The sequence below is a fragment of the Hyaena hyaena genome, unplaced genomic scaffold (assembly GCF_003009895.1).
Source record: "Hyaena hyaena isolate Hyena2069 unplaced genomic scaffold, ASM300989v1 scaffold_350, whole genome shotgun sequence".
Taxonomy (NCBI): domain Eukaryota; kingdom Metazoa; phylum Chordata; class Mammalia; order Carnivora; family Hyaenidae; genus Hyaena; species Hyaena hyaena.
Genome location: NW_024080980.1, coordinates 531,115 through 554,776, shown reverse-complemented (window position 1 = coordinate 554,776; position 23,662 = coordinate 531,115). Strand labels below are relative to the sequence as shown.

The 23,662-nt window shown below is 46.6% G+C and overlaps 1 protein-coding gene and 1 long non-coding RNA gene across 3 annotated transcripts in view; one reads left to right on the top strand and one right to left on the bottom strand.

Moving 5' to 3' along the window:
• OSBPL10 (oxysterol binding protein like 10) overlaps positions 1 to 23,662 on the top strand; it is a 299,853-nt gene that overhangs the window by 233,249 nt on the left and 42,942 nt on the right. For both annotated transcript variants that reach the window (XM_039249825.1, XM_039249824.1), the window contains one exon: positions 719 to 873. In XM_039249825.1, coding sequence (XP_039105756.1) covers positions 719 to 873 — 155 coding nt within the window. The remainder of the gene's footprint in view (positions 1 to 718; positions 874 to 23,662) is intronic.
• Positions 8,613 to 10,816, bottom strand: LOC120243604. The gene is made up of 2 exons (XR_005531350.1): positions 10,728 to 10,816; positions 8,613 to 9,017 (listed from the first exon to the last, which is right to left on the bottom strand). It is a non-coding gene; the product is annotated as an uncharacterized LOC120243604 (long non-coding RNA).

The window sequence follows — 23,662 nt, the reverse complement described above, 5'->3', positions numbered from 1 at the left end:
AGGGGAGGGGCAGAGAGAGAGGGAGATAGCATCGGAGGCAAGCTCTGCATTAATGGTAGAGAGCCCAATGTGAGGCTCAAACTCACGAACCGTGAGATCATGACCGGAGCTGAAGTCAGATGCTTAGCTGACTGAGCCACACGGGTGCCCTTTATTATAAATATTTTTTGAAGATCAAAAAAATTAAGAAAAACACCTTTAAGAAAATCTGGCTCTGGTGAATGTGATTTTTTTTTTCCCACCAAGGATGGGGGATAGCAACAGCCTCTGGTGAACCTGGTACTGCCTATATACAGACACTGGTTTATAAATAGACCCAGATCCGGGTGCCTGGGTGGCTCTGTTGGTTAAGCGGCTGACTGCAGCTTCAGGTCATGATCTCACTGTTAAGGTGAGTTCGAGCCCCGCGTCAGGCTCTGTGCGGACATCTCAGAGCCTAGAGCCTGCTTCAGATTCTGTGTCTCCTCCTCTCTCTGTCTTTCCCCTGCTCACGCTGTCTCTCAAAAATAAATAAACACTAAGAAAAAAATTTTTTAAATAGACCCAGATCTATAGGACACTTGGTACCTCTTTCAAAACAGGCCCACTTAATTTGGCCACTGACCACTTCACGGGCCCCTTTCAAGTCAGCTCCTTACACGGTGGAGTGCAAATATCTCTGGAGCCATAAGTGCCTGAGTTGGAAACTCCTCGGCGTCATTCTAGGTCTCTCTTGCAGAGAACATCCTGGGATGGCATGGGCCCGAGTCCCATTCCACGGAGCCGCTGAAAAATGGAACACTCGGCCCTGTGCCCTCAGCCAGTGCCAACATAAGCTGGGCGATCGTACCCAACGCCGCCGAAGACGCGCAGAACCCGCCACCAGAGCCCGAGGTAAGTGAGCTGCGCGTTCTCTCCCAGCACCTGCGTGGCTTGTGTTCTCGCTTGTTCCGAAACGTAGTGATCATATTTGTAACTCGCTCCTCTCTTCGTCTTAAGAGGAGCCAAATTATGAAACGGAAGCGTCACCCGGAGAGAGGGAAGCAGCCCCGTGAGCCCGGCACTTGAGTTCTTGTGTCCGGCCACTGCCATGGGTGCACTGCGATCCCGCCCAGGAGGGGCCTCCTGGTTTCTCTTGAAATGGGAGTCATTGGGACCTCAAGTGGGAGAAATTCAAATGCACCCGTTCAGATGATGCCTGTTGACCTGATGGGAGCAGTTACAATATATTATGTCGCTCCCCCGGATAATGGCTTCTTCATGTGGTTCGTGCTGACATGAGCTCGCGCCTCACAAGCTCCCCCCTGCATGCTCGGAACCGGGCCAGGGTCCCCAGGGACAGTGGCTGACACTCCGAGGCCCTGCTCTGTAGCCTGGGTCCCAGCCACAGGGGACCGCTGCCCTGCCTGGTCTGGGAGAGGCAGTCCCTGCAGATTTTCATGACTGGCCGGGCTCTGGCAGGCTTCGTGGATTGTCATCTGCTCACAGGACTCTCCTGACTGTCCCTGCCTCTGAGTGGCAGCTGGGAGGAAGCCACAAGAATGCTTCATTTTTACTTTGCGTTGATTTTACTTTGTGTCATGAGGGAATTTTTTTTTTTCTTTTCATGCATGTGTCCTATTGACGTGACCTTGTAAACCGGCCTGAGACATACTTTAACCATGTGTGAGGGGTGGTTCTTCCTTCCAACTGGAAACACCTTAGCCTGAAAGCTGCAGGGTGCTTATAAAATCTCCCTTGGAAGGTTGAAAGCCCTAAGGCAGCTTCTTGGATCCAGTGGTCTTAATTGTCAATCGAAAATGTTTTCTGGGGCGCCTCGCTGGCTCAGTCGGTGGCTCAGGTCATGATCTCATGGTTTGTGAGTTGGAGCCCTGCGTCAGACTCTGTGCTGACGGCTCAGAGCCTGGAGCCTGTTTCGGTCTCTGTGTCTCCCTCTTTATGCCTCTCCTCCACGCACTCCCTCCCTCCCTCTCTCTCTCTTTCAAAAATCAACATTAAAGAAAAAAATACCGTTGAGAAAATGTTTCCAAGCTGCACGTGATTATATTCTGTGACAGGGACGTGGTAGCTTAGTTCTTCCAGAGGTGGGATCAGCCTGCCTCCACGTAGTTCGGTAGCATCTATAAGGTGCCTTTGCGGGGCATGAAATGAACAGGGCAGGTGAGATTCTTGAAAGCACTGTTCTCTGCTTGTGCACTGAGTTTCAGGTTGATCACCTTGCAGCTGATGTGAAGGTGACTCAGAAGGTGTGTTGGTGGCCACTGAGTAAATGGTAGGACCGCCACTGCCCTATTCTCCTGAGAGCCTTGGATGGGGTCGCACCTGAGGGCCGAAAACTGCAGTATGCTTCGTTTCCTTCTCAGCGAACCTTTGCGGGGTTCACAACATCATAAATACATTTAAAGTCTTGCTCTAGGGAAAAATGAAAAAAGTAGAAGAGTAAGTGGTTTGATCTTTCGTAATAATTCTTTAGGTTCTTATTCCCAGCAGCGTTCTTGGGCAAGAGCTAACCGAAGCCATAACCTTGTAAGCGTACTTATTAGGGCTGGCCACCTTGCCCGTTCTGTGAACCCGTCTTTGTGTTTCTTCGGCCCTTCCCTGACTCTTGAGAGGCCAGATCTGTCCTTTTTACCTAAAATTTTGCCCACTTTGCTTTACCAATCACTAGCCTTGGCAGAAGAGTGTATCACTGTCCACAAGAAATAAGTACCTTCCAAGTTCAACTTGTTAAAAATACTTTGAGGGAGAAGAAGTAGGGAGAACGTTTTCCCCCTTACGTTAGGAACATCTTTAATTTTAGGTTGTCATATTTACGTTTACTCCCGTCTGAGCAGCATAAAGTGCTGTTGGGTAAGTCCCCGTAGGAGCAAGGACTTACGGGGTGTAATGGTGGCCTGATGGTGTCTTGATCGTTTTTTCAGAAGGGAGACTTAGAGACTCCTCTCATTTTTTTCCCCAGACAGCTCTGGTGTAGATGATTCTCACAGCCCCAAATGCTTGGTTTCTATTTTTATTTTAGGCGATTGTGCTGTGTCACTTCTTTTTTGTCTTAAGAATTGAAGAAGCTAGCAATATCCACCCAATAGTTTCCCTGTCAGAAAAAGGAAAATGTTTCCATTGCCTCTCTTCTGTACAATTTGGAGAACTCACCCACGAAGAAATGACGTGAAATTCCTAGAGGCTAAATATTCCTCGTGAAAAGCTTCCTTAACCCTTTGAATCAGAGAATAGAGTTACTATGTGAATCACTGCCGGGGACTTAGGATTGTAATCATGGTGACATTTTAATATAAACTGTTTTCTTCTGGCTTACTGCTTTGGTCATATATAAGTCTTTAGAAGGAATAATTAGGGTATAAAAGGTACACCTCCCTCCGATCTATGTGTGCTGATATCACCAAGCATTTAACTCGGTCCAGTACTCACTGGACACAGACTGGGTATCCTACAATTCAGCTCAACTCTGACATTATCTACCTGAGGGGAGTGTCAGATCCCACAGGTTAAGGGCTCAGCCCCACAAGACTCTCACATCCCCACCCCCCATCCCCCACCCCCCACCACTTCAGCCAGTGACAAGGCCAGGTCACCCTACTTCTGAACAACCGGCTGTAGATCGAAAGTTCCCACCAACCCCAACGTGAGTTTGGATAATTTGCGGGAACAGCTCAGATAACTCCAAGAAATAGTTACCAGTTTACAAGGTTGTAATTCAGGAACAGATGGAAGAGATGAAGGCTCACGAACTTCCATGCCCCCCCCCCCCCCCCCCCCCCCCCCCCAGCCCTCCAAGTGTTCACCAACCTGGAAGTTTCTGGACCCTGTTCTTCTGGGGTTTTATGGAAGCTTTATTACATAGGGCTGATTAATTAAATCATCTGTGATTGAATTCCACCTCCGGCCCCTCTCCCTTCCCTGGAAGTCAGGGGGTGGGACTGAAAGTTTTCCTTGTCTAATCAGTGCTAGTTCCCCTGGAAACTGTGTCCTACCCTAGGGGCTAAAGGCCTTCTAAATGTCATTCATTAACATAATAAAAAACACCTCCCCCCCCCTTCTCTCTCTGTCTGTCTCTCTGTCTCTGTCTCTGTCTCTCTCTCTCATCCCTTAGGGAATTGCAAGACTTCTAGGAGCTCTGTGCCCAGAATGGGGACAAAAACCTCTTTCTTATTATGAATCAAACACTCCCCTCCTCTAGCTCTGGCTTAACTGTAAAACAACTTACAGATACCTGGAGAATGAATGCATTTTCAAGCATAGTCTATTCAATTCCCAGCAGAATAAAACTCAAAGACCAGTGTGTATTTAATATATGAGTCAGAGTAGAACTGTGGCTGGCTCTATTATCAAACGCAGTGATCTTAAAATTTTATTCTGCTGAGGCTAGAACTCACTGCATGTGGAAATGAAATACTCTTCCATAATGAAATGAGTTAGGATCTTGGTTTTACCCATTAGCAGTCTTTCAACTCTCTTTGCACCGTTTGAAATTGAGATTTAGAAAAAGGTTTTTGTTGTGCTGTCTTCAGAAAGAATATCCTTGTGGTAGGACAGGGAGGAGGCAGATGCCAGGATTGACCCTCTGGACCTCCCTGATGGGACACCTAACAATAGCACAGTCCCGGAATTCCGCACAGCTAGGTGTCTGAACACACGATCGGTTTCATAAATGCATTTGTGTGAGACTTGGAAGCCTGACATGGAGCCCAAGTTCCTTTTGCTGGTGCTGCTGGTGGGCAGGTCATGGCGGGAGGGGCTGTGGGGGCGGCAGCAGCTGCGGCTTCCCAGCATTGGGACCATGGCTCCTTAATCTACGGTGGTGTGTCCTTGAAATAAAAAGTGGAAGGGGTCTTTGCACCTCCACGCCTTTCAGAGATTCTGTAAGATTCCCATATCCACCCCCTTTCTGATTGAAATACCTGGTGCGGTTTCTGTTTCCTGCCACAAATCAAGACCAGTTGCGCTGTCGGAACCAGATGGCAGAGGGCGACATGGAGACAGTCGTGTGTGACCCTGTCCACCTACCTTTCTGGAAGGACAGAACCTTCTTTTTTTTTTTTTTTTTTTTTTTTACAAATAGTTTATTGTCAAATTAGTTTCCACATAACACTTGGTGCTCATCCCCACACGTGCCCTCCTCCATGCCCATCCCCCCTCCCCCCCACATCCATCAGTCCTCAGTTTTTGTCAGCATTCAAGAGTTTCTCATGGTTTGCCTCTCTCCCTTTCCCCCACCATTTCCGCCCTTCTTCTCCCCCTTGTTCCTCCGTCAAGTTCCTCCTAATCCTCCTATACGTGCAAACATATGATATCTGTCCTTCTCTGCCTGACTTATTTCGCTCAGCATAACACCCTCAAGGTCCATCCATGTTGCTACACATAGAACCTTCATTTTTTTAAAAGTCAGTTTTATTGAGGCATAATTCATAAATAGTAAAACTCACCCCTTTTTAAAATGTTTTTTTTGAGAGAGAGCGCGTGCGAGAAGAGAATGTAGGGGAGAGGCAGAGAGAGAAGGAGACAGGATCAAAGGCGGTCTGTGCCAATAGCAGACAGCCGGCTGCGGGGCTCAAACCCATGAACTGTGAGATCATGACCTGAGCCAAAGTCAGACGCTTAACGACTGAGCCATGCAGGAGCCCCAAAACCACCCATTTAAAATGCAGTTTTGTCACTTTTAAGGAATTAAAATACAGAGTAATCCTATTACTTAACAAAATTCCCCTGTGTTCCTTCATAGTTAGCCCCTCCCCCCAGCCCTGGACAGCCCTCATCTGTCTTCTAAGTAGCTTTGCCTCTTCCAGAATGTCACATAAATGAAGTAGTACAGTGTGTGTTGCCTTTTGAGTCTGGCTTCTTTTGTTTTTAGTGTAATGCATTTGAGATTCATGCATGTGGTCATGTTAATCAGTGCTTCGCGCCCCCCCTCCATTTTTTCGGTGATATTTAACTTGAATTTTATGTTATTGATATTTTAAATATAATAGCCTGTCAAATTGGTTTCCATACAACACCCAGTGCTCATACCAGCAAGTGCCCTCCTCCATGCCCATCACCCACTCCCCCCTCTCCCCCACCCCCATCCACCCTCAGTTTGTTCTCTTATGATTTGCCTCCCTCCCTCTCTGTAACTTTTTTCCCCTTCCCCTCCCCCATGGTCTTCTGTTAAGTTTCTCAAGATCCACATATGAGTGAGAACATATGGTATCTGTCCTTCTCTGCCTGACTTATTTCGCTCAGCACAATACCCTCCAGTTTCATCCACGTTGCTGCAAATGGCCACATTGCATTCTTATTGCCAAGTACCATTCCACTGTATAGATAAACCACATCTTCTTGATCCATTCGTCAGTTGATGGACATTTAGGCTCTTTCCATGACCCTGAGCAGAGGGTATTTAAGCTTGTGCGTCAAAGGCACGCTGCTGCTTCCTCTTTGTTGCTTATTCCTTTATAGACATTGTACGGCAGTGGCCACAAAGCTGTCAAGACCACACACCCTGTATCCCCCCAAATCTAGCAGGTTCAAAAAGACTTTCTTTTATTTTATTTTTTTTAATATTTATTTTTGAGAGAGAGATAGAGACAGCATGAGCAGGGGAGGATCAGAGAGAGAGGGAGGCACAGAATCTGAAACAGGCCCCAGGCTCTGAGCTAGCTGTCAGCACAGAGCCCGATGCAGGGCTCGAACCCACGAACCGTGAGGTCATGACCTGAGCCGAAGTCGGACTCTCAACCGACTTTTTGGGCGCCCCCAAAAAGACTTTCTTTTAAATGGTTATTTATTTTTGAGAAAGAGAGAGAGACAGAACATGAGTGGGGGAAGAGCAGAGAGGGAGACAGAATCGCAAGCATGCTCCAGTCTCTGAGCTGTCAGCACAGAACCCAACATGGAGCTTGAACCCACAAACTCCAAGAACCACAAGATCATGACACAAGCTGAAGTCAGATACTTAACTGACAAAGCCACCAGGTGCCCCCCCCCCCTTTTTTTAACAGACAGACGTCTTATAATGTCTCTAAGTACTGAGCATTTAGACAAATGGGCTTTGTTTAGAAAACTGCAAAATTGAGTTTTTAAGTAAGCACATCATCATCTCTCCCCCACTTCCCCAAGGGAGGAAATTGTTTTACAAATGAACGAAAGAGACAGATATAAAAGATTCAGCTGCATTTGGCTCAAGAAGAATTTCTGTGCCCTTGGTGGAGGTGTCATTTTAGCCCTGAACTTTTGAACTCCCTGAAAACACAGGATGCTGTCAATTTGAAATCCTCTGACAATGCACATTAAAGCCTGGCCAGTGTAATCCCCTCAACCCAATTTTATCCCCTCCTTCTTCTTCATTTTCATGATACATAGATGTGTAGGTATTTATGACCAAAGGTATGTATTTTGTCATATGCTGCAACACAGATGAGCCTTGAGAGCAGGATGCTGAGTGAAGTAAACCGGTCCATGATCCCATTTATATGAGGTATCTAAGTCGTCAAAGTCAAACAGAAGGTAGACTGTTGGTTGCCAGGGTCAGAGAGGTGGTGGAGAGGGAGAATTGAGGAGATGCTGTTTAAAGAGTTTAAAGCTTCAGTCGTGCAACGTGGGAATGTTCTAGAGCTCCACTGTGCAACAGTGTATATGCAGTTAATAATACTGTAGACCTAAAAATTTACCGAGCGGGTGCATTTCAGGTGTTTTTATCATGTAAAAACTGATTATTTCTGCTTTGTGTGTGTGTGTGTGTGTGTGTGTGTGTATTCTATGCTTCTTACTACTGGCTTACATCCTTAGACGTGTCACTTCATGACTACTGCATGACAACTACCATCCCAAGCATGACAGCCTCATCACAGAATCCTTTAGGCTGTAGGAAGAGATGGGGGCTCTTATAAAAGACTCTTATTCTAAACATTTAAAAAAAAAAAGGGGGGGGCCGCCTGGGTGGCTTAGTCGGTTAAGCGTCCGACTTTTGCTTGGGTCATGATCTCGTGGTTCGTGGGTTCGAGCCCCGCATCGGGCTCTGTGCTGACTGCCAGCTCAGAGCCTGGAGCCTGTTTCAGTCTGTGACTCCCTCTCTCTCTGACCCTCCCCTGCTCACGCTGTCTCTCTCTCTCTCCTAGAAATAAATAAAACATTAAAAGAAAAAAAAAAGGCTCTTATTCTTTTTCAAGACTCTGCGGGGAGGGCAGCCCCCCGCCCCTGGTCCCCACACACGTTTTCTGTTACGTCATAGCCAGACCAGATCACGTGCTCACGCCAAGACCTGTGACTCATTGTTGGCAACTGGATTTCCGTAGCGACTTGAGAGCAATCATGAGTCTGCCTCTGTGGCTGTAGAGAGTGTCCCTTATCTGAGTCCAAGATATCAAGTCCTAGGGATCTCAGAATTGGGTTTCTGTTAAGCAAAGGGGAGGGAGGAGTCTGCCTTTGGGGGGTCACAGATGGTGACCCCTGGGTCCCTAAATCCCCAAGCAGCTTTACTTTGTGCAGAAATCATCTTCAGCTTCCCTAGGGCTTTTCTAACCTGAGCATGTCATCTTAGAGACCAGATTATTTGAGGGTAGACCCCCATCCCTGATTCCTCTTTGACGATTCCAAAACATTAGGAAAGTACTCTGCACATAGTAGACATTTTGTAAAGATTTGATGAATGAATGGGAATGATAAGGTTTATTTGTACTGTTCGTGACTAAAGGACAAGCTTCTCCTTTGTTCCTGTTGCTATTCCTTGCTCTTCTCTAGTGGTTCTGGAAAGCCCGGTAGAAGTAAGTTTAACTTAGTGAGTGGCATATGAGTTATGTATGCTGCTGTGACAGAAGATTCATTATTGGCCCATGTTCTGGACCTTTCCAGGCTCAAGGCTTTCCTCACTGGCCTATTTCTATCCATTGGCATTGACCACCTATCCAAAGGGCACTAGATGGTGGAGATTATATGTGGGACTCTTCTTATAACCGCTGAGGGCAGATTTAGGTCCTGACGCTAGGAATGTGCTGGGGCTTGATCATCTGGGTTTTTGTCTTTCTTCTGTTCTTCAGGCTGTTGGTCTGAAAGGAAAGTAATCCATCCATCAGGCAAATGTCGAAGATATGCCTCTTTGCTATTTGATCCTTAGGACTTCTTTTTTTTTTTTTTTTTTATTTTTTTTTGTTTTTTATTTATTTCTAGGAGAGAGACAGCGTGAGCAGGGGGGTGAGAGAGAGAGGGAGTCACAGACTCTGAAACAGGCTCCAGGCTCTGAGCTGGCAGTCAGCACAGAGCCCGACGCGGGGTTCGAACCCACGAACCGCGAGATCATGACCTAAGCGAAAGTCGGACGCTTAACCGACTAAGCCACCCAGGCGCCCCTGATCCTTAGGACTTCTTAAAAATCACAAGGATTCAGGTTGTTACTTGCCTTTGCAGACACACTCCTCCCTCCTGAGTTTGCTCTGTGTCTGAATATAGTAAGTCAGTAATTGTTCATCTACCCAGTTATTTGTTCATTCATCGAACATTGAGTTACTATGTGCTGGATATTGAATGGAGAACTCCTTAGTTCAGCAGATTTTTATAACCTCATAGTATAAACTGAGTTGTGCCTGCCTCCACTTGCAAATTCATATGTTGAAGCCCCAGCCCCATGTGACGGCATCGGGGAGGTAATGTCTTTAAGGAGGCAGCTAAGGTTAAGTGAGGTTGTAAGGGAGGGCCCTAATCCAGTTCCTTCATCCAGTAGGACTGTAGTCTTGTAAGAAGAGGAAGAGAAAGAGACCCCTCTCTCTGCTCTGGGAAGATAGAGTGAGAAGACAGCTTTCTACAAACCAGGAAGAGCCCTCTCACCAAAACCCAACCATGATCGTATCCTGACCTCAGTCGTCCAGGCTCCAGAACTACGAGGAAAATAAATTCTCAGGTGCCTGGGTGGAGGCTCAGTCAGTCAAGCATCCGACTCTTGCTTTCAGCTCAGGTCATGATCTCGCAGTTCGTGAGTTCAAGCCCTGCATCGGGCTCTGTGCTGACCGTGCAGAACTTGCTTGGGATTCTCTCTCTCGCTCTCTCCCTTTCTCTGCCCCTCCTGGTCTCTCTCCCTCCCTCTCTCTCAAAATAAATAAACTTTTGGGAAAAAAAGAAAGAAAATAAATTCTCTTGTGTAAACCATCCTGTTCATGGTATTTTGTTATGGCAGCCTGAGCTAAGATACTCAGCTTCTTAATTCCTTGCATATTTCACAATGCACAATATATTTTGGGATTAGAAGGAGAAGAAATGGTTTTTACACAAGTGACATTTCCAGGTCAGAATGCCAAGACTATGTAGGTCCTGGGGGATGTGACCTCGAATCTACCTGTGGCTTGTAGCAATCGAGATGACCGTCTAGTGTGTTGTGCATCCCATGGCCCATGGCTAAGAGTGCTGTTGTTCTTGCCAAAAAAAACTCACTTTTTTGCCCTTTCCGTTCTCTTAACAAACCAACAAGAACTTTAACCATCACACACAGACCTGAGCCGTATGTGCATCTTTCAAGGGCTCCTTGAACTTGGTTTCTAGCATCATGAGTGAGCTCTCGACTATGGAGCATGACGGCGGTGTAATTTCCTCTGCAGCTTTTGGGGATTCATTTCAGAGTATGCTGCTTTTTCAAGGACTTGCTCATCCTTCCATCCTACTTCTCTTCCTCTCTCCCTTTTCGTGGGTGATACTAAGGTTTTGTTTTCTTAGCGGGGTGTTGCTTTTATAAGAGAGAGAGGGAATATGGTGGAAGGCCCCAAATCTACCTTCTTGGAGGCCCGTAGTGTCTGTCTCAGGACTTTCGTTGGGTTTCAGCATTCATTGGGAGTAAGCAGGTCTTTAGGGATAGCCTTAGGAGTGGTCACCGTGTGGCCTCCCTTCTCTCCCCTCCCCCAGCCAGTGTGGCTTTGTGACATAAACACAAAGGGAGGTGGCCACCTTGGATTTGACGATTGTGAGCTGGAGCCACTGAAAAAAATCAGCACCCAGTGGTATAATCTGTTCTACCCGGCACCAGCACTCAAAGGATCCAGCACTTTGAACCTGGTGAATGAATGGTTTTAAACACACTGCAGTGTTTAGTATGGATTTTCCCTCCTCCTCCTCCTTCTCCTCCTCCTCCTCCTCCCTCTGCCTTCCTCTCACTGCTCTTGCCACAGAGGGAGGAAGTCAGATCTGAACCAGAGGTGAAGAGTTGAAGAGACTGTAACGATGTGGTAGGATATTTTTTTAATATTCTGGTTTTGGGGGGTATGTTTTCTCCGCTTATACACGTGGCCCCAGATTTCACAACCCCTTGCCGGCCTCCTCCCGTGAAACTTTACCAGGAGAAATGAGCTTTTCACCATCTGCCTGGCTTACATTTTTATTTGCCCACAATGAATAACTCTTCTCAAGGTGATTTATAGGCTGCCTCAGATGACGTTCACTTTCCTGAGATGGAAAGTCGGTGCTCAGAGATTGATGATCTGGGGGAAAGGATGTTATGGGAGAAAAGAGTACAGTCTTTTCTCACATACACTCTGGGCTTTGCCCAAATTAATCAATGCATTCTGTATCCCTTTTGCGATTTGAATTGAATTCTGTGGCTAGCTTGTGGTCCTGTGCAGTGCAGGGGCGTGCTGGGTGCTAAATCAGGATTGTAAATTCTTAAGTTTTCGGTGATGAAGATAGGTGTGAGCAACTGAGCAGGCAGAATGTCGATTGCGCGTGCACTGATAAGAGGGCTGGAGCGCTAAGTCCTCGTAGTGATTTTCAGACTCTATGGATACAGGACCTAAAACACCACTTCTCTAACCCTTGAGCATACGTCACAGATGGCTAGTTGGCTGTCCATCCTGTCCCCAGTCACCTCAGGACCGTAGCTCTCCTTGGCCCTGAAGATGTTGAAGAAACAAGGGCCACAAGGTGGCGTCTGTTGGGTGATAGGTGCAGTCAGGTGTCATGTGACACTCCATCACCACCATCTTCTTTCTCCTCTGACAGTGTACGTCACGGTTCACCTTTTTTTCCAATCTCCTCAGAGCTTCTTTCTTTTCAAAAGAATAAGAGACGTATATAACTTTGTTTCTTAGAGTTACTTTAAAATTCATAGTGCAAAAGTATTACGTCTCCATGCGTTCTAGCAAATGAATGTTGAGTACTTAAGCCCCATTACGAGTTTCAAAGAATTTGTGGGTCACTCTGGAATCCATCCTAGGCCCTTAATCCACCAATGATGTTATGTTTTGGAAAATTTGCTTCACTTCCCCAGTATTTCTTTTCAATGGCCCGTGTACTAAAATGCAGGACCAGCTTGTAGTTCTGACTTAAAAAAAGAACCATATTATGCAATTGAGGGAGGAAAGGACTCCTTTGGGGATTGTGAAGTTTTCTCATAGCAGACGGATACCAGTTTCACGTTCTGAATTGAGAAAAGAAATGGAAACGGGATGGGAACACTTTTATGTTTACATGCCTTTTTGTGTTCTACTAGGATGCATTGTTTGTTTGTTTATAAAGTTTGAGAGAAAGAGAGAGGGAGGGAGGGAGGGAGGGGCAGAGAGAGAAGGAGAGAGAGAATCCCAAGTAGGCTCAGTGCAGTCAGCACAGAGCCTGAGGTGGGGCTCGAATTCATGAACCATGAGCTCATGACCTGAACCGAAATCAAGAGTCAGATGCTTAACCAACTGACCCAACCAGGAGCTCCTGAAAACCTTATTTAGAATAAGCTTTTATATAGCAATCTAGAAATTTCCATAATGGGAAAATACCCAGCCATTTGAGCTGTTGCTCTGTGACATCAGTGGTCCTCACCCAGGTGAGTGGGGACCGCTGTGCCCTGCAGACATGAGGGGCAGGCAGCTCAATGGCTGCTTCCCAAGACTTAGCAGAAAGCCTTTATAAACATCAGAGTGACTGCCTCACAAAGGCAAGCTTTTTATTTATACCCTGTTAGAACACAGATTCCTTGAAGGTGCAGTCCATAGAACATGAAGTACAAAATCATAATAAAGACCACGAGGGGCGCCTGGCTGGCTCAGTTGGTGACTTTTAATCTTGTGGTCTTGGGTTCATTCCCCACTTTGGGCATGGAGATTACTTAGTTAAAAAAAAATAATAAAGACATTGAGGGATTCTGTTTTAGATAATTTGGCTGTTGAGAGGAGTAAAAAGTTTTGGAAAGCCCCAGGGGTATTTGGGGAGGGTAAGGTTAATGATTACATTTCTAGGATAATAGGAGGAAAGCTAATATTCTTTTCCTTCTCTTGAGCATGTTGGTGTAGAGTAGATGTCACTTTAAGCTGCTGTCCTTTTGTAAAAATTTCTATTTTGTTTGTTTTTGAGAGAGAGACAGAGTCCAAGCGGGGGATGGCAGAGAGAAAGAGAGAGGGAGACACAAAATCAGAAGCAGGCTCCAGGCTCTGAGCTGTCAGCACAGAGCCCCACGTGGGGCTCAAACTCCCAAACCACGAGATCATGACCTGAGCTGAAGTCGGATGCTTATGGACTGAGCCACCCAAGTGCCAATAAGCTGCTGTCCTTCATGGAGGATGACAGAATGCCTCTGTAGGATGTGACAGGGCAGTCTGAAACCCATCCCCTTCACTGACTGCAATGGGTGTGTGTGGGGGGGGGTGTATCAGTAGTAATGAGTGGAGTCCCTTCCTGATGAAAACATTAGAATCAGATGAGATCCCATATTTTCAGTGTGCAGCCCAATGCCTGGCACATTAGGTACTCAGTGAGTGGTAAGTCAGCCCTAATTCACATTGTACTTTGACATTCCCCATCCCTGGATCTGAATGTCTTCAGAGACATAATAAGAGTACATGTTGCTGTGCTCTCCTGGGCTCCTCAAGGGACATTCATTTCTCCTTTGCTGGTCTTTCAGAAGAGTAGTCTGGGTATAGATGATGACAAATATATTTGTACGGGGAGGCATGATTTCCAAAGGAGTTGCATGAACAACTTACTCAAATACAGCTTCTCCTGATGTAACTAACTTAATAATCCTCAAGGCAGTTGTGTTGCTGGACCTTGTCTGGGTTCTCTTTGAGGAAGTCCTAAACTCAGCCAGCCAGTGGGCAGTGTGGGCCCAGGTCACTGGGCAGCTCTAAGGTGGGCCACCCAGGTAGGCGGAGTTTTACAGCACACCCCAGGCTCTCCCGCTGGAGGAAGTCTGGGGTGTCGAGAAATAAAGGAGATCTCGGTGAGTTGTTTCAGTTTCTTGGTGCTTCTATAACAAAGTGCCATAAATTTAACAACTTAATTACCACAAATTTGTCATCTTACAGTTCTGTAGGTTGGAAGTCTAAAATTAAGATGTTGGCAGGGCTATATTCCTTTCTGGAAGCTCTAGGTGGAGGCGAGAGTCTATTTCCTTGGCTCTTCCAAAGCTTCTAGAGGCTATCTGCCTTCTTTGGCTCATGGTCCCTATCTCTCTCTTATGGACCAAGAACATTGCTTCTCTTTGACTCTTTCCATAGTCATGTCTACCTCTGGCTTCCTCTTCTATGTCCCTCTTCTCCTTTTAAAGACCTTTGTGGTTATATTGGACCCACCGAGATAATAATCCAAGATAAATCTCCCTACTTTAAGCTCAGCTGACTAGCAACCTCAGTACCTTTACTGCCTTATAACCCGACATCGTCACCGTCCTGGAGGTCGGGACTTGGTTGTCTTTGGGTCATTCATCATCCCGCCACAGGAAGTAAGTGGGTAGGCACTCACCAGGTGCATTAGGTATACCATGGACGTCAACCTGAGCTCCATCTCTGGCCTGAAATAGAGCAAGTTGTTCAGGAATGCAGTCAGGCTAGCTGGCTGTGCTATTAACAGAAGAGTCCCTGGCTTTGCTTACACAAAGTGCACAGTGAAATTTTTTCAGACTTGCTTTTGGCCGGTCTGCCACTGCCCCTCACCCCTTCACTGACTCCTACTGCCTTCCAAGAGCCTCAGAATTAAAACAGACGTCGAATGGTGAAGTCCTCTCTGATAATGTATACTAGTCTCAGCTAGGCAGTGGAAGGAGGAGGACTTGAGAAATGACTATGACACAGCATCATTGTTACATAAAATATGGCCAAGGCCCTGTAGGAAGTCAGAAATAAAATCCACCATTTCCACCCTTCCTTCTGAGGCCGCCTCCTGCAGGGAGTTGCTGTCTCTCTTCTGGGGAGTTTGTTTGCACAGCAAAGCTACGTATATATTCTTTTAGGAAGTTTTACAACTGTGAAATTGCCCGGATACAGGTAAAGTGGCTTTTTAATTGAGCGATACATCTTCGATATGTACCCATGTCAGTGCATAGAGATTGTTTGCATTCCTTTTACCAGCTACAGAGCATCCAACTCTATGATTGTATCATGATTCGTGGACCCTGAGCCTTATTTACCAGACCTTAGTAGAGATGTTTAGTTTGTCCGGTTTTTTCTTTTACAGAGAGTGTTCTGCTCACATTTCGCCCACTCACACAACTGTATCTTACATAGGGGAACCGTCTAGAGTGGACTTGAAGTGGAATTCAGTCAACAAATGTGAGAATTAAATGTTTTGCTAAGTATTACCAAATTGCCCTCTAAAACGGAGCCAAATTTATAATTCCACAGCAGCACGTGAGGGCTGCTGTTCTCCTGTCCTTTTGCCATTAGAAATGAGTATCAAGTGCCTCTTTTCTTACCAGTTTTTTTTTTTCATTTAAAAAATGTTTTTGGCTATTTATCTTTAAGTAAGCTCTTTGCCCAACACGGGGCTCGAATTCACAATCCAGTGATCGAGAGTCACAGTCTCCACTGACTGCACCAGCCAAGCGTTCCTCCCGTTTTTAATTTTAGAAGAAAAATGGTATCTTGTTTTATTTCTGTTTTTGTAATTATGAATGAAGTTGAGTCTATATCATGTATTAGCCATGGGTGTTTTTCTTATTTTAAATGTCTTGTTCATAGCATTTGCACATTTTTCATTTCGTTTAGACTTTCTAATTCATATTTTATACGCATTCCTTTTATAGAAAGCCAATTAGTTCTTCATAATGTGAGGCAAGTATTTTGTCCACATCTTGGGTATATTTCAGCAATAAGAAATATCTAATTAAGAATCACCACTGTAGAATCTCTTCCCATGAAGGATTCCTTCGCTGGAATCAGTTTGAGAGTCAGACTCTCTTTACACCCTTTTGTAACTTCGCGTTAGTGTAGAATGAAGCTCCAGAATTGTGCGCTGCCTACAAACACCATGGGGGTGAGCCAGTGTATTGCTCTGTGTTTGTGTTGGCTGAATTGTAGGCAGGTACAGCAACTATGGGAATGTCCATGAGCCAAGGTAGACGCTTGTCCTTGGAAACATCTGGCAAGAATCAGGTGGTCCTCTCGTGGAGAGTGTTGGCTACACGGAGCCCTTGTTACCCCTCCACCCACTGTCTCGTCGGTCCTACTTCATACTCTGAAGCAAAGGTCTAATTGTGTAAGGACTCATTTGACGGTGGTTCTGGTTGGGACCCTCCATTTTCATCCAGGGGCTGATGTTGCTGGTTCTTTATGCAGTTTTGTGGAGAATACTTATCAAGTTGGAAAAGACAATATTTCTCCAAAAGGCATCACTTAATGTCAGAAGTTGATTTTTTTTAAGTTCTAAAGATCTTAGATGATGGATGACATGATAAAATAAAGTTACCAGTTAAATGTCAATTTCTAGCAAAATCTCCCATTCCATGAGTTATTTCTATATTATTTTTTTAAAATTTATTCATCTGAGAGAGACGGAGTTTGTGTAGGCAGGGAAGAGGCAGAGAGAGAGAGAGAGAGCGCATCTCAAGCAGGCTTTGCACTGTCTGTATGGACCCCAACATGGGGCTTGATCCCATGAAGCGTGAGATCATGCATGACCTGAGTTGAAATCAAGAGTAGGATGCTTAACTGACTGAGCCCCCTAGGCACCCCACCGTGGGTTATTTTTAAACTCTCATGAGGGGGTGTTTGTTTCATAATCACGCAGTATGAATGGGATGAAGACTTACTGTACAAGAGTAGGCTACTGTTCAAAACATCTACCCAAGTGACAAAACCTAGCTTCGAGAACCCTCATAGGGTTATGTTATGCTGGAGAGATGAAAACTCTGTGCATCAGAGTGATCTTTAAAAAAAAAAAAGAAAGAAAGAAAACAGGAAGCATATAGGTCCTTCCTGATTACATTTACACATTAAAATTCACTGTCTTCTTTTTGTGCTAAATGTGATAATCTGCAGTTCCAGTCATTAATATAGTGCTCACCACACGTGTACATGGGGCCCCAGGATGGCTACAGCCATCTCACTAATTTCCCCTTGAAGTTTTCGCTGAACGAAGCATTTGAAAATGGGGACAGCAGAGTGGGACAATGTGACCATTTTTAAAGTAGAAGACATAGTAAGCCTCATTTGGATTTTATGGCAGTGGGTTAATAAGGGGGAAAAGGAACTGTTACAATTACTGTAACTCTTAGATCCTAAGTATCAATTCACATTTGCATACAAGCACAGAGACACCTTCTTTGAATGTCCTCTGTCACTGTGGCTAAGAGAAATGGACATACACAGCGCAAATTAAAGAGCAGAGAAAATGCCTATTTGAGCCCAAAGGTATTAAGTGGAATTTAGAGATTGTAGCTTTTTTTTTTTTTTTTTTTTTTTTTTTATTTATTTCTAGGAGAGAGAGAGAGAGAGAGAGAGCGTGAGCAGGGGAGGGTCAGAGAGAGAGGGAGACACAGACTCCGAAACAGGCTCCAGGCTCCGAGCTGGCAGTCAGCACAGAGCCCGACGTGGGGCTCGAACCCACGAACCGCGAGATCATGACCCAAGCGAAAGTCGGACGCTTAACCGACTAAGCCACCCAGGCGCCCCTAGAGATTGTAGTTTTAACAGCACCGTATTGGTGCTTCCTCATCATAGGATTAAGAGCTGCTGTGGTTTTCTTTTCTTTTTTTCTTTTCTTTCTTCTTTCCCCTCCCTTTCCCTCCCCTCCTCTCCCCTCCTCTCCCTTCCTCTCCTCAACATTAGAGCCTGTTTCTCCCAGATACTTTCCTGTCTATTCATACTTATAAAAACCAGGATATGGTGGAAATAGACCGGAACTCTTTTTAAGCAAAGTAAAAAGTCTAAAATTGCCTGAGCTTTGTGTCGTTTCTAAACTTCCTGGCTCTTGATGTGCCTATAGTACTAAGTCACTGGCTCTTTTGAAAGTCAGGAAATAATAATCCAGAAACTACCTTTTGAAGCGAAATGGCATAGCTCTGCCCAATTTAGAACCTTGAAGGCTGGGGTGCACCTGTGTACATACTAACATGTGCCCAGTACACAGAAAATCCTTGGCGCATGTGCGTTCTCTGTGGCCTGGAGAGAACATAATCTGCAGAGGAGTCCTTAATGCACTTAGCATTTTCCCATTATTCATGACGCAGTCCCTTTATGCCTACAAAGAACAGTAAATGCCTCTTGCTTTTAATGACTTGTAAATCAAAACTGCCCTGTGGCCATCCTGTGCCACTGGCTATTTCCAGTGGTTTTTGTGTTATCGTGCCCTTCCAGAAGTTCCACTGGAAAGAATCAGCTGGGAATTTCTAACTGTGAGGCATCAGTGATTCAAATGGACAGATGAAGTACAAAGTCACAATGAAAGGGCCGCCTGATGAGGCTGCTGATGAGAATACAGGGGCCCTCTTCCAATCCAAGTTTATAGCTTTCCATTTCCATTTCCGAGCTGTCAAGTGAAAGGTCCAGAGCCTGGTCTGATGTTGAGAAGTACACTTTGTTGCTTCAGCTTGAGCCGACACTCGTTTTTGAGAACAGCTGTCCACTTGTCCGTGTTTGGATCCTCTGGCATCTAAGCTGGTGCCGTGTCCACACTAGGTATGCAGATCGGGTTTGGAGGGTCAGAGGGGGGACCAGGGGCATGTCTTCTGCTAGTCTTTCCCAGGTGCCAGGCTTCTCACACGCCTGCTGCCTTCCTCTGCTGCTCCTCGCGACCCCTGTGGCCTTCGGTGGTTAGAGCAGCGTTTTTCAAACGCTAGACTGCATCAGAAGCCCCTAGAAGGATCGGCAGAACACAATTTCTGTAGGGGATGCGGGGGAGGAACTGGGAGGTCATTCATCATGGGCATAGGGGTTCAGTCTGGGAGGATGAAAAAGTTCTAGAAAGCTGTTGGACAACAGTGTGAAGACAGTTAACACCCCTGTGCACTTAAAAATAGTTAAGATGGTGAAGGATTTTAACTGAGTAGAAAGTGATATATTTGTCATAACTCATGAAACTATACATTAAAGTCACTCTCTTGCACCATATATAAATTCTATTTCAACTAAAAAATGAAAGCAAACAAGGCCAACGTACACAGATCTGGGCTTCTTGTTCCCAGAGTTTGAGTCCAGAAGTCTGGGATGTGTCCCCAGACTTGGTTACATTTGATAGTTTTCTTGATCGTCCTTGCCGTCAAGTTCTCAGTGACGCTGAGACTGCAGGGCTGGGGACACATGTGATGTAGGCCTGACTCAGAGCTCCTCCGTGGCGGCTCTGGTCTTTCCTGTCCCCATCAGAAGTTCCGGCCCATAACTGTGCACAACTTGTGGAATAAGCAAGGCAGTCTAGCAATGAGTAGCGTCAGGTGTGGAGTCTGAAAGCATCGACCTGAGTTTCCTTGTGTTTACTTTCGGAATAAAGGTATCTACTGTCTGCAGAATCAGAAGAAGTCCATCACTCAGCACAAAGCATAAATCCATTGTAGTTTAAACTACTATTTGGATATAGAAAGTCCAAATTCTTTATGTGCATCTGTGGTTACAACAGAAGCAAATCACAGACAGTAGAATTCCTTTCTTTGAGTATTTACGTACTGAGTAATCTTATTGCTATCGGTTACCCCAAGTATGTCATTCCTTCATCATTTTATTTCTGAGGCGATAGTGTTTGTAAAATTGTTCTTTTGTGCCTCATTAGGATTTTTGGGTTTTCAAAATGGGCTCTTCTCCCTGAGGCTTAGATTACCAGGAAGGTAAGGAAAGATAGGCCTGGCAGTGACCTGTGAGTGACCTTGGCAAAGCTTACCCATGGGGCTGGAGAGGAGAGAGGGATTGTTCCCGACCCGGGGTCATGGGAGGCTGTACCCTGGAATGGGGCTGTTTGGGCAGAGGAGTAACACATGATAGAAGGAAATGAACTTGGAGAGTGTTAAAGGCATAGAGCAGTCCTGTCTGATACAACATGAGGTGATGGAGTGTTCGTACGCTGACTGATATGGTAGCCACTAGCCACTGTGGCCAGTGAGAACTTAAAGTGTGGCCAGTGCCTTTAGGGAACTGAATTTTACATTTTATTTTTAATTGATTCACATAGCTGCACGTGGCTAGTGGCTGCCTCACCGGACATACAGGTCTAGAAGATGGCGTGAGGGTACTGTCCACTGCCTGAGCTGGAGGGAGTTCAGGGTGAGGAGCAGGAGGGAAAGGGAGAGAGGGTGAGGTTGAGGAGAGCCTTAAATGTTGGGCTGACTGAACAGTTCCCTCTGGGCGGTGGGACGGCCCTGGAGGCTTCTGAGCAGAGAAGAGGGTGTTTGGGGAAGAACGTGCCAATGGTTCAACACAAGGCAAAGTGGAAAAGGAGGAGTTTGGAACAGAAGGAGAATGTGCAGAGTGTTAGGACCCTACAGCTGTGTGCGCAGGGCCTAGAGTGTGTTGGCAGAGATGAGGACAGGAAGGGGAATGTGTAGACCAGGTAGGGGTCTGGCCGGTGGGGCGCTGGGAGGCATCTGTGCGCCTCCCACAGAGGGAGTGTGTTGGATCCAAGAGGGGGGAGGGTAAGCGTATAGTAGCTTTCTCCCCATTGGACGCTACCTGCCTGAGTGAGTCTCCTTAGCTGTTCTGTGTTGCCCTTGGCTTCCTAAAGTGGCTCCACCTGCAGGCACTTCTGGCCGGTCAGGTTTTGCTTCTGGTCCCACCGGCTGCCTTCGGTGCTTGCTTCCTTCCCTGCCTGCCACCATCGTCCTGCTTCCCTGTGACTCCCCGGCCCCTGCCAGAGCTCGCTGTTGGATCCCACAAATGGGAACCCCAAACCCAACCACCGTCTGCCTGGCTGAGACCACAGCTTCCGAGAGGACAAAGACCATTTCTGTATTCTTCTGCTGTGCCTCACAGAGAGCCTGACATGCCTGTTTACGGAGTGAAGGACATGAACGTTTACGGACTAAAGGAGGGACTTTCCTGGAGGCTGTAGGAGAGAATCCATTTCCTTGCCTTTTCTGGCTTCTAGAGGCTGCCTGCTTTCTTTGGCTTGTGGTCCATTCCTCTGTCTTCAACGCCTCCAATTGCTGCATCTCCCTGACCACACTTCCATGGGCACACCTCCTTCTAGCCACAGCCAGGGAAGAGTCTCCAATTTTCGGGGTTCCTGTGATTACACTGGATCCATTTGGATAATGCAGGACTCTCTTCCATCTCAAGGCTCTCAGTCACCTCTGTATAAGGGAAGGGAATATTTATAGGTCCCAGGACCAGGACTTGGACCTCATGGGGACACTGTTATTCTACCACAGACGGCTCAGGGGGAGGTGGCGAGCCGGCAGTTGATGAACGAAGCTGGAGTTCAGGGAGAAGCCTGAGCTTGAGACGGGAATTTAGAGGCCATCAGTGAATAACTGGTTGAAAGGCACAGCATCAGGTGGGCTCTTCAAGGGAATGAGTCTAGCCGTAAGTTCAAAGCCATGTGCCCTCTGACCTCAGCCAAACTGTCCTGGCTGTCATGCCACTCCTTCTATTGGAATGTCCCCTCCCTTCTCTGGCTGCCCCACGCACTGCTCTTTGGTGACACTCAGCTCAGGGTCTGCCTCTCTGGTCACCCAGGCCATGACTTCCTTCTGCCCTAGTTGTGTTTGACTTTACATGACGTGTCCTTTTATTTATATGTTTATTCTAATTTTTGAGGGAACAGCTTTACAAGATATAATTCACGTGCCACGCAATTTACTCATTTCAAATGTTCCATCCCATGGATTTGCGTTTTTTCTGGTTAAGTGCCAATATCACCACAGTCCATGGTAGAACATTTCCATCACCCCCCAAAGAAACCCCATACTCTTTACCTGTCACCCTTATTCCACCCAGCCTTCCAGTCCCTTCCAACCACTAACCTGCTTTCTGTCTTCATACGTCTGCCCATTCTGGAAATCTCCTTAAGTAGAAGCATGTAATATGTGATCTTTTGTGACTGGCTGTCCTTTTCATTTTATTATTATTTTCAAGTTTGTTTATTTTGAGAGAGAGAGAACAGGGGAAAGGGCAGAGAGAGAATCCTAAGCAGGCTCTCCTCTGTCAGCCCAGATCCTGATATGGAGCTCGATCCCACAAACTGTGAGATCATGACCTGAGCTGAAATCGGGAGATGGATGCTCAGCTGACGGAGCCACTCGGGCGCACCTGTCCTTTTTTTTAAATCTGGGTTTTGTCCTTGCACGCTCGAGTTGTCCCTGTTTTTCTTGTTTTATTCATTCATTAAACAAGTTTTTTTTTTTAATTGAGCACCTTTTATAAACACTCACCCTTGTTTTGAGACTCTAGAAATGAAAGGCCAAACTAGACAGGAGTTCTAATGGGGGCTGTCATGAAGGAGTTTCGATTAGGCTGCTCCATCCCACTCCTCCATTCCCGGCTGCTGTTATTAACTGATCACAGCATTCTCTCTCTCCCGGGTCCTAGAGGTGGCTTCTAGGTCCACATCAACCTGGAGCTCTAAGTAGCCAGTCCAGGGAATCCATGTTCCTCTACTGAGAAGGATCGGACTTTGCAGTTCCAGCGGGAAGGTAGATGTGTAGTTGCATAAGTCCAGTTGATGCGTGCCAAATCAGTCGCCTCCAGGGGGCTGAGGGGTTCCTCCTTAGGATGGAGGGGCCACCTCTGCCGCTGTGAAGCGTGGTTGCTCTGAGTCTCCAAGGATGGGGTGGAACTCAGAGGTGCCACCCAGGGCCAGGGAAGAGAAAGCTGCACGCGCTTCCCAAGCGGGTTACCAGCTTGTCGAATGCAGAGACCGTCTCCAGCATCCTTGTATCTTCAGTAGCTCACGTGGGCATTGGAGGCAGTTTGGGGGAGGGAACTCTTGCAGCCCTCATGTCTGTGCACCATGCAGCCCATCTGAAGGAGGCCTTCTGCGTCTTCAGCCATTGCTTTTCCTCACACCAGAGCCTACAGACACTAGGGTGGGTCCTGGGGGAGTTTCATCCCTCCCTCTCCTGGGCATTCTAGAGAATTCCAGTTGCCATGGATGGCAGCCCACTGCTCCCGGGGGCTCCGCTCTGTGGCCCTTGCTGCTTTGTATTTGTCTCCTGTGGCTCCCGGATCTGCATGTGATTTGTCCTGGAATTCCTATGAATCCCTTCCTGGTGCAGCCCTAGCTCCCATGGCTGTGGACGGTGCAGGGGACCCGGACCGTTACAGCCTGAGTCCCCCGTGTCCTTATAATGGGAGACGACCTAAGACAGGAGCCTGTCCAGAGTCACACAGCTCCTGAAGGGACGGCAAGGAGGACGCGAGTGCTTTGGCAGTGGCTTCTAGATCACCTTGCCCACGGGTGTCCCCGGGACCCTGCGTGGAAGCCGCAGGCTCCAGAGGGCAGTGTTTGCTTACTGAGCATTTCCTCTGGGCCCAGCTCTGGCCTCAACCCTTCCCATGCTTTGTCTTCTGTAGGCCCCTGGGCAGCTGCCCAA